Here is an 11,420-nt window from a genome sequence, read left to right as displayed (position 1 = left end):
TTCACTGTTTTTAGGGGGGGGGGGAAGAAAGAAATTAATTCAGGTTGTATACAGCTGAACAGAAACTTTGGTTAAAGCATCATTATTTACTGAGTGTAAAGTTTATACACAGTACAAACCAAAAACCTCTTCAGCAAAACAGAAGTAGTAAGCTGAAAATAAAAATAAAAAGGAAAGTCAGGCTTCTTAGGGCTGCAGACTAACAAAGTTGGCTAATTACCAAAATTATTGCATATTTTGTTCCATAGAAATGTACAATTGGCAGTAAAGTGTTGTTTTTTTAATTTGGTATACATAAGTAAATTTACTGTTTTGTAAAATACTATTTAAAAAAAGTCTGGAGGTCTGTTTCGATATATTCTACACAAGGGAAAACACTAAAAAGGTCAGTATAATAATTGGTTCGTTTGGGGCTTGGTTTTTATTAACATAAGTCCATAAGTCTTGTGTTGTCGGGGGGTGATTGCAGTCCACCTGCTTCTCTCAGCTGATCGGTCATAGACTTCACAGGTACAACAGGTGTTTCTTATTTTACATCATGGGTGATTTGAAAGCATCTGCTCTCAGACATGCAGGGCAGATTTGCAATTTTTCTCTTTGTGTGCTTGATATGCTACATCTGTCTGAATTCATATCTTCACATGCATTTGAAAGTATATTGCAAGTCTATGCATTTGAGGACTTAACTGTGAATAGCTTAAAAGATAAAAGTGTGAAAATGATTACGTGGTTTTTAGCCTCCCCACATCTTGGGTGCAGTCCAGCACCGAAGTCCAACTTGTAAGCGTTGTTTATTTGTCTTAGAATGACTAAATGCTCTTTGTGTTCATACAAAATGACCAAGTGCTTACATGCTGGAACACGACACTCAGCTTTGACATTTCAAACCTCATATTTTCCATCCTTAGATCAAGATTAGACCAAGATCATGATGCACTTCTTACCGCAAGCGATTAGGTTTCTTTCAAAGGCTGTTTAATGAGATGGATTTTCCAATAATCCGATCTTCAGTAATGGTTCTATTAATTGTTTTCAGGATTTCAGCGGTCATGGAAATATCAAGCTATTTTAAAAAGTCTGGAATGCTCACAAACATTAATAATATCTTAAAAAGTTCATGGAAATGGCATGAACATTTCAATTGTGAATATATATATATATGTTTTTTTTTTCTAGTTGTTCAGATCTAAAATATAGTTGGTATTTGTGAGTGAAATTTCTGTAAAATTATTTTTTTAAAGTCTATTCAAAATACCTATCATGTAATCATGAACAACTGGAAAGGTCATGGAAGTTGACTGGTCGAAAAGTGTGGGAGTGTGTATGTTTGGTATCTTATTGTATGGGAATTTTCCAATGATTATTCAGTAACTTGCCTTACGCATGATTCAATTTATTAATTTCCTAGATATTTTTTTTCCAAAAGCAACATATAGTGAATTCAAGGTATATTTTCCTAAAAATTCTCTCAGAATCAAATCCATGACATTCCCATTGCATCACTATCCTTATGTACTAAAACTGTTCATATTATAGCAATAATTGTACGTCAAGTGTGTAATTAGGCACATTTGTATCTATATTGCAGAAGCGGGCCAGACGAAATGTCGGACTGAGAGGATTCAGGCTTTGGAACAGGCCAAAAGGCCACAGGAATCCATTTTTATCCCAGAATGCAATGACGATGGAACATTTGCCCAGGTCTGTCAGAGTTCCGGATTGCCGGAGTGTTGTTTCTGACATACTAATCGACTAATCCTAAAGCAAACCTACCTAGTGGACAAATTAGCCTTCCAACATCTTCCCCAACCTCTAAAAAATTGCACTTCCCTGTGTTTCTCATCAGTACGGCCGAATAGGGAATTTGAATGGAAAGTGTACATTAAATCACATTTATAGACTCGCAGCCTTTATTTCACCTGCGCCTTACTTTGTTAAACAGCGATCATCCAGCCCGCCTAAGCTTTAATGCCTCATCATTTTTCACTCTGAATAATTGTATTCCCCTAGCGCAAGCGCCATGAGGTTTTCTGCAGGTCGTCCAGGAGATACAAGAGCAATTACTGGAATTTTCTCTCACCTCTATCCATCTGTATCTCCTCCAGGTCCAATGTCACACCCTCACAGGATACTGCTGGTGCGTGACGACAGATGGCAAGCCAGTCAGCGGCTCTTCTGTCCAGAACAAAACACCAGTGTGTTCAGGTACTGTATGTATGCAGATAGTATCTCTAGACTGTTCGCTTGGATTATTGCTTTGTGTTTAGGTCGTGCTGAAAAGCAGAACCGCTAAACCATCATGTGCCTCGGTCAAGAAGTTGTGCCTGTAGTCCATCACTTTCAGAGCCATTAGACTTTGTTTGATTTAAATTGTGCTCTTTGTTTTGATGGAGTCAGTGTGATGTTAAACTCTAGCCACCGCTCTGTTTAGTTTACTTTTACTGTGTTTGTGCATGGAACCGAGAGGTGATGGATAATATCCTGGAGGACATATGCTGACTCCAAAAGTTTTCTCTCCTCTTCTTTACGGTTTCTACATTTTTGCGTTTCTCTCTTTCTGTCTCTTTCCAAATTCACACTCAATCAATCTCTCTCTTCATCCGTTTCATTCTCTACTATTTTTCCTCCTTCTCCATCATTGCTTTCTCGTTCTCTCTTCATTGTATAACTGCTTTCAGTGGAAGGTTGGAATGAGGAAGCTTTTCTCTTCGTAAATGAATGGGAACACTTTGCTCTAATGGCCAAGATTGTTCTGTTGGAGATAACGCCACCGTATCCTGCCAGAACTGGATTACATTATGATTGGAGCACCTGGTTTCTAGTTCTTTGATTACATGCCATCTTATGCCTTCCTAACCCTGATGCTATATTTCATCTAGCTTTCTGGACGGTCCATACAGTTGTCACTTGTCAGTTCAGTTCATCTGTAGCTAACTGCAGAGACACCTGTGACTTTTTGTAATTTTTGCCTGTTACATACAGGTGCATCTCAATAAATTAGAATGTAGTGCAAAAATGAACTTTTCCACGACACTCTAATTTATTGAGATGCACCTGTATAATTAATTATTTTCTTTTAAAAAATAAAATGTTTATTATTACCATTCTAAATAATGTATTTTATATTTGGGACCTTTTATTTCACCATTTCTGCACCCCTGTTGGCACCAAACAGAATTGCAAAATGGAATTACTGAACAGGTTTCCAAAGAGATTTCCCAAACACTCCATTGTATGGATTAACAGGAAGTCCTGCCCCCAAACCATAATGTTGTTTAAGTCAGTGTTATTATATTGGGCCACTCAAATAAACACCACTGTGTTTTTTTCACAGGTTTTGATTAGAATAGCATGCTAACATTCTACTTTTTCTGTAATATGCAGTGTGCACAGTACACTATAACTTTAAAATCTTCATGAATGGAAAGGTAGATTACTACTACACTTGCCAAAATATAGTATGCACTATAATCCCACATCCCACATTGCAATGCACTCAACTTTACCTTCCATTTCCTTTGTGAGAAATAAACTGGAAGTAATAGAGTGATGCAGTGATTATGTATTTTTGTAAGCCAACCTGGAAGTTAGCATCACCCTGGTTTCCTCCAAAAACCCAATCAGATTTTCCCATTGGAGATTTTTTTACAGCTCTTCCAGTCTCTTCCGACAACTCTTCCCGTCTTTATTTAAAAAACATTTTCTTGAAAGTTTGAGTTAGAATAGTTTGCAAGAACGCAGTTTTAAACACTGTAAAAGTGAGTTTATCTGTTCAGCTTGATGATGTTTAATGTCCAAGACAACCTCTGTTTTTTTTTTGCTTCAACCTTGGCTCAGTGTTCTACATCTCATGAATGTTCAAAAGATGGACTAGTCCTGTCCCAGAAATGAGTGAATCCCATGAATCACCACTTAAGTGAAATGTCTTGCACACGTTTGCAGGAAACTTCCGTGAATTTATGGGAACTCATGCTGGGACAAGTGGATTGTCAGGTAGTAAATTTCATTCCAAATAGCCCTTTTGTTCAAAGTTCTCTTTCTCTCCAGTATTTTAATTGGTTTGACTGTCTAATCTTAAATGTATGCATGCCTTTAATCCTGAGCATTTGCACGTTCTTGGATCAATGTGATTGTTTGTGCGTAACTACCCCCACCTCAAAGCATTTTATCTGTTTCATGTCACACTAAAGTGTGTTTTATTCATGGGTACTCAATCCTGGAGATCTGTCTTGCTGCAGAATTTTGTTTCAACACAAATCAAACACAACTAGCAAATCAAGAATATCTCCATTGACGTCTACACAGGGGACTTCAATCAGGAAAACCACACTGTAGTACAATTACAGAAATGCACAAAACATTTGCTTAAAAACTGGCACGTTAGAACAAGGTTGGAGCTATATTCTGCAGTGAGGTGCGTCTACAGCACTATTGTCAATAACAATAAGAGTAATTAATAATAATATAATTAATAATAATAATGAGATATGAATAATGGATGTAAATAATTGTAACAATTATTGTGGCTATTTTCACTACCTAAATAAAATATGTAGCATTGCACACCATTTTTCCTTATGTGTGTGTTTTTTTTATATTTCTTTTTCTTTTTTTCTTTGTTTATGTGCTATGAATGAATGCACCCAACATCTGGAATAATATGGGGCTGACATTACAGGAAACTTAATTTCTAGATAATAACATCTCAACATTTTCAGCAGTGAAAATGTGGTTTCAAGAAAATGTGGTCTGGTGGTTATTGTCTAATTTTTTTATTATTATTATTATTATTATTATTTTTATCCTTGTACTGATTCCCATTTGTCTTATATGTGTAAGTTAAGATGTTACAATTATCACTTGCATTTTGTAATCTTTTGTATGCATGCTGTTCATACAAGTGCATATTTTAACCTGTTCTCCCAAAGTGAAGTGGTTACTGTAGTGCATTGCAAAAGTTGAGTAAACATTCTGCTCTCTCTTTAAAGGGTCAGTAACCGATAAGCCACCGGGACCTCCAAGCTCTGGCAGAAAAGGTGAGTTGGATTTCACAGAAATGTGAGCGTGTGCTTATGTATGAGAGATATTGAAAGCTAACAATTTAGGATGCTAAACTAACATTTCTTGCCTCGTTTTATTTATTCATGTAAGATTAAATGTGTCAGCACATTCAAAAAGATGTCAACTGTTGCCTTGTATTTCTCTGATATGTTCATTGGCCTGACTCTGACTCAACTTTCTGTCAAGCTTTTACTTCAGACTTAAGTTTCTCTAAGGACCATAAAGGATGAAAACCTATTCCAGTTGTTCCATTTAACAGCCAGTGTAAGAACTTAGCACACATCAAAGGCAGGGCTCTGCCAAAGCCCCACCAGTCTGTTACAGCAGTGACATCTTAAACAGCTAATATAGATGTTAACAGCAGCAATGGCAGGCATCTACTCTCAGGAAAGCCAGATTGTCATTTACAGGCCCCGAGGGTGGTGTATAGGGGTTTGAGAGTGCGTTTAGGTTTATATCGCAGGAATGGGAGAAGGTTTGCCTGTTTTGTTTGGTTTTTTTTTGTTTGTTTTTTTCAGATCTTGTTTCACCTCTTCTGCACTGGGCTGCACTCAAGACAAATTGCGTGTGCAACAGATGTTTATGTCACCAGCAGGTGGACAGTGGTTGTGTGCCACTGTATGTGAGTCTTTAGAGTTCACTGTAGGGTTTCAGGATTAAAAATGCCTTTCACTCTTTTGTTAGCATAATTGATTTTTAGCAATGAATACAAAGTTCTGTCGTGCAACCCTAGATGGCGCAGGCCAATAGGTTCTAACTCAATCTGATATAATCACATCATTATTCACATGGCGGAGCTGATTGGTTTCTTTCGCTTCAACAGCCAATGATCTTGCTGCTCAACGTTCAAATATTTGGCTAGTGCTTGCTGTAGCAGTTGCAGCACGCTTCAGAAACCCTCCACCTTCCCCAGCTCCACCTGTATAGATCTGTTATGGGGTGATTTCATGTATGTTATATATGGGAGTTATTTCATATGTGTTAAATGTGCAGCAGCAGTATTTCCTACATGCTCACAGCAGCATGTCTGTGGATGTATTGGCAGTAGCAAGTCTCGGTACTTGCTCTGCCGCAGCAGCAGCGTAGCAGATCAATTCTGCCAAGACCAAAAACATTAACATTGCCATGTACTGTATATTATCATGCTAAACTCTCAGAGTTGTCAAGACAGAACTATAAACCTTTTGAGAAATATCTACAATGAGTTGTGAGGTTGTTAAAGGTAAATAATCTTATCATTATTGTGTTTTAGCTTTTAAAGCTACAACATCGCATGTAGTTAGCTAGGTAGTGCTAGTGGAGGCTAGCTAGGTTACTTGTTAGCTAGCTACATAGCTTGCTACATACAGTGGAGATCAAAATTAGAGAACAATTTATGAACACTTGATTTTTCATCATTTAAAATTTGAAGGAATTTTAGTTGCGGCTATACCATGCTAGTAGAACAGTGTTTTACAAAATAATCAAGGCACTTCAACAACAACAACAACAAAAACTTTATTTTGTGAAAAACACAGTGATCAAAATTAGAGAACAGCAATGATTGTAGCACGAAGAAATATTACAACTAAAACTTTTGAAGGTTACAGCAGTCAGAAATTAGTAGGAAATGTACAGGTCCTTGCTTTGAATGATTTCAGCACATCTGCGGCCACAGGACATCACTAGTTTCTCACACTGCTCTAGTGTGATCTTGGTCCACTCTTCTTCCAGTCTCTTCCACAGTTCGTTGAGTGCAGTGGGTTTCTTAGCAATTACTTTGTCACCAAGGATTTTCCCAACATTTTCAGTCGGGTTTATCAGGACTCTGGGCTGGCCATTTCATTATTTCAGTGTTTTCAGTTTCAAGGAACTGCTTTACCTGTTTTGCTGTGTGACAGGGGGCATTGTCCTGCATGAAAATCGCTGGCTGAGTGGGCGATGAACGCAGAGAAGGAACCGCATGTTGCCACAGGAGGTTCTGTTAAACATTTCCATTCACCCTGCCATGTATCTGTATAAGTGGCCTAACTCCTGCTGCACAGAACATCCCCCAAACGATGACACTTCATCCTCCACCTTTCACTGACTTCTTTACACACTTTAGGTTCAGTCTTTCCTCAGTTTGATGACAAACATAATGTTTCCCATCAGACCCAAATAAATTATACTTGCTTTCATCACTGATGCGAACTTTGGACCAGTTCTCCTCTCTCCACACATGCTCCTCAGCAAAAGTTAGTCTAGCCTTTTGATTCTTTCTGCTGATGAGAAGTTTGGTCACTGCAGAGTGGGCTTTCAGTCCAAATTCTCTTAAATGTCGAGACACTGTATAGTGTATACCAAGACAGATCCTTACCCTGTTCAGCACTGAACTGGCAAGCAATTCCAGCTGCAGTGTTGAACCGATTGCCTATTGATATTCTATGCATTATCCTGTCTTCTCATGCAGTTGTCTTTCATGGATGATCAGCCTTTTTGGGGGACTTGAATGAGTTAATTACATTTTAAAGATGCAATATTTGAGAAATCACAGATTTGGAATGACCAACTTCTCTTGCTATAGCTGAAAAGGTAATCCCTTTGGCCTTCATCTGGATAACCTGCTGGCAGAAGGTTTCAGTCACTTTAGAGTGGCTCACTATCTTGCAAAGTCAGTGAAAACTGGAAAGTTAGGCTGCCAGTTAAATAGGGTTTGTCAGATAATTAAGGACATTAGCACCAGGAGCCAGATTAACATCAATAACTGGGAGGTATCTGAAAGTGTTCACTAATTTTGATCAGTGTTCTTTTTCAAATATCTCATTTAAGTTTTTTATACTGTGTTTCAGAATGTTTTTAACTCATGAAATATGCTTAAAACTGTGCTTTTACTCCTGTTAGGATAACTTAAAATAGGACTTTCTTGTTTTCTGCAGAACGCAAAAGAGATATTTTGAAACATTTCTCAGTGTTTGAAGTATCCTCTAAAGCATAAAACAGTAGTGATTTGACGTTTACAATTCTAAATTTGTGAAGGATGAAGGAATTAATTCCTTCACAAAAGACAAACAGTTGACCCTTCGTAAAGACCTGCCCCCCTTCATTACTGTTGGTACGTCCAAGAAGCCACCGCGCTCTCACGCCACACATCATGTTCTCACGTAGTGAAAAATATATCGCGGAGCAAAGAGGAAACTGACAACGTGCCGACAGACAAGACAAAGCAGGTTACTTTTGGTATGAAACAAAGTCTCAGCTTTCAAATTCTGTCATTTTGTAAGAAATTCAAACAATAAATACCCTATTGTGGTCCTTTAATGTGTCGTGACAGATCTCAGTTCAAGCGGCACGTGAACCAATCATTTCTTCCTCTTTACTAATTATAGCATGAAATAAACATGAATGAACATCAGAAGGTATCTTGTTTCAACCGTGGAAATATGTCAATACACACTTTTCAAGTTCAAGTCCACCAATGTCAATCTACTCTCCTGTCTGGTTTGTTTGTCGGACAAAAATGGCAGATTCTGTGTTATGATTGGTCAGATCCCCTGTCAATCAGACTCCCTGCGAAGGGTCAATTGGGTGTTTTTTTTCTTCTAATTTTTAATTGCTTTGAATAAAATGCTATGTTGAAATTCATCTTGAAGCTAGTTGGTTTGATTTAAGGTGTACAATGAGTAGCTGTCACTGTTGCTCTTAATGACCGGAAATTCTCTGACTCTGAGCTTTTAACAGTGTATAGATCATATTACTGCTGCTGCTGCTATCTTTCTAAATTACCCATGTTTATATAAGACAGGGAATAATAGAATTAACTTTCAGAACTTATATCATAAACAGATTTTACATGCAAATGTAGAGGTCAGGGAAAAATTTGTGTCACATTGACTGTAATTCAGTTCAGTGAACTACATGTATTCTATGAACTGGTTTCGCTGCCACCCTGTTGTGGCTTTAGCTCTGTAGCTTTGGCCCCTCCACTGCCAGGGCCTACAATGATGTGAGCCACAAGAAAATCAGCCAGAATGCAATAGAACATAAGTGGGTAAGTACTGTAGGACATTTGCCATTTCTCAATTATCATGACAACTTTGAATGTGTTAAATAATGTACTATTGCCTTTTTATACAATTATGCATTACAATACCATTTATCTAAACAGTATGTATGTGGAAGCTAGTTTTTGCATTCTGATATGTGTGTGTGTTACTGAGTGGATGAACACTGTTATTTATCTGTGTTTTCTCACTTGTATTTTCTCACTTTGTATCCTCTGTCCCTCACCCACTTTGTTTTCTGTGCTATTGGCCGGGCCATGTGCAAATCCCAATCATTCAACAGTTGTGGAGAGTAGATTGTATTAACCTCAATAATGGTAGTCTCTTTCCGTTTCTTTCTCACCCTCAATCCAGATGATGGCTCCAAACCCACACCAACCATGGAGACACATGTTGTCCCAGAAGGTGAGGGTAAGTTTGGACCCCATGCAAAAATAAGCAACACAACAACAACATACGAGTCTTGCATTTATGGATATGACTGATATACAAGTGCAAATCAATTTTATGTTGTATTTTAAACAGAGATTACAGCTCCAACGTTGTGGATTAAGCAGCTGGTGTACAAAGAGAACAAACAGAACAGTTCAAACAGTAGGAAGTCAGGTGAGAATCTCTGTCTACCATCCATCTGTCAGTCTGTCTATCTGTCTATCTATCTATGGCTATCGTCCATTGGTAAATTTAATGTTCTGATATATCAAAATCAGTTGTCTCACAACAGACATGCCTGTCTACATCTGATTTGATTTATAATAGATACAAATGGAAAGAAAATCCCATAAGCCTATTTCCTTCTTTGAGCAGCAATGACCAAAAACACATATTTTCAAGCAGAGCTTTGTGTTGACACATACAAGTCTGCTGGCTAGCCTACATAGCACTACAGAAATATTTCAAAGCATCGCCATTGCAGCATCCAAGTCGGTGCATTCAGGCGCACTTGATTGTGCAATAGTTCTGTTCCAGTTTTAGATTTAATATTCAGCATGTCCAGGGACGAGAAATCTAACACCAGTAGAATTACGGCGCCCCTCTTTCTCTGTTTGTCTCAACTCTCCTCTGTGTAATTTGTTTAGCTTTCTGTGTCTCCTTTACAATTTCCTTCAAATGAGTCGAGCACCCTCTGGGCATGCTCAGTCAACTCCGTCAAGCTCTGTGAGGTTTTTGGGCAGTGCGGTTGAGAGGTAGAGGGATCTGAATTTTTGTAGCACAAGAAGAGAGCACATTTCATGACTGAAGGGAGAGAAATGTGTGTGTGTGTGTACATAGTGTGTGTATGAGCAGTTCCAGTGTTGTTCCTTTGTGTACTTATTGCCTGTGTGGCCTATAATTGGTAGACATTGAAAAATAATCGATTTATTCCACCAGAAAAAAATTTGACAAAAAAATTTCTGTGCTGAAGGAAACACTTACCTTGAGCAGACAAGTTGTATATCTACTCTGACAAGTCTTTGGAACGCTTCAGATTCTCCTCCTGTGACCAATTAGCATCTGTTGCACATCAACACTGTTCAACAAGAATAGCAGATCCACGGTCATCACAAGGGTGCTTTTGGTGCAGAAGTGACGGAATTGGCATCAGGTTCCACCGTTGCTGCTCTTGGGAGCGTGTGTGGGATCTGGAGTAAATTGAAACACTGAGATGTTGCTTTTTCTGCTAAAGTAAATCTTGAAGAAAGCCAAGTTTCCATCTCTCAGTGCATTGTGGGTGGTACGCATCAGTTCAATCTTTCACACATCAACTCTTGCAGTTATAAAAGTGAACATGCTCATCTAAGGTGAGGTAAATGGTGTGTTTCTATGGTAATTGTGGTTGTGGTCTCCATTAAACAGAACAAACATAATTATCATAGTGTCCCTTCAGATTTGGGGGTGGTGGTATTAAGGGTTTGAACTAGCTACTGTACACAAATGTCTCTGTGGCTTCAAATGCAGGTAACACTTGGCAAAAACAGATCTGTAGAGTTACAGAGACACCACAGGGCGCTTTAAAAAGACTTTAAGGGTGCTTTCACATCTGGCCCGTTGATATGGAACCTGTTGCGTTTCCCCCCTTAGCTCGGTTCGTTTGGGCATATGTGAACACGACAATCGCTCTCGGATCCGCGCCAAAACAATCGGTCTGAGATCGCCTGAACGAGGTGGTCTCGGCTCGATTGAAAATGAACTCTGGAGCGGTTCGGTTGTAGTGAGAAAGCAATCCGATCTAACGGACCAACGAACCAGGCTATATCACAATGTATAATGGGCAATTACGTAAGTTCCGTGAAAAGCATTAGCTTTGTTGTTTTGCTAATACCTCAAAATGAACCTGTGAATGTCTGTGGGTGAGCA

General features: G+C 38.5%; 1 protein-coding gene across 1 annotated transcript in view; it reads left to right on the top strand.

Annotated features, from left to right (window-relative positions):
* LOC107731988 (SPARC-related modular calcium-binding protein 1-like) overlaps positions 1–11,420 on the top strand; it is a 63,377-nt gene that overhangs the window by 41,126 nt on the left and 10,831 nt on the right. Inside the window, exons 4-9 of the mRNA XM_016543211.1 lie at positions 1,589–1,701; positions 2,106–2,205; positions 3,943–3,993; positions 4,989–5,036; positions 9,405–9,488; positions 9,609–9,689. Coding sequence (XP_016398697.1) covers positions 1,589–1,701; positions 2,106–2,205; positions 3,943–3,993; positions 4,989–5,036; positions 9,405–9,488; positions 9,609–9,689 — 477 coding nt within the window. The remainder of the gene's footprint in view (positions 1–1,588; positions 1,702–2,105; positions 2,206–3,942; positions 3,994–4,988; positions 5,037–9,404; positions 9,489–9,608; positions 9,690–11,420) is intronic.

This window comes from Sinocyclocheilus rhinocerous, unplaced genomic scaffold (assembly GCF_001515625.1).
Source record: "Sinocyclocheilus rhinocerous isolate Xijiao unplaced genomic scaffold, SAMN03320098_v1.1 scaffold1210, whole genome shotgun sequence".
Taxonomy (NCBI): Eukaryota; Metazoa; Chordata; class Actinopteri; order Cypriniformes; family Cyprinidae; genus Sinocyclocheilus; species Sinocyclocheilus rhinocerous.
The sequence above is the reverse complement of the archived record's forward strand: the minus strand, read 5'-3'. Positions and strand labels throughout refer to the sequence as shown.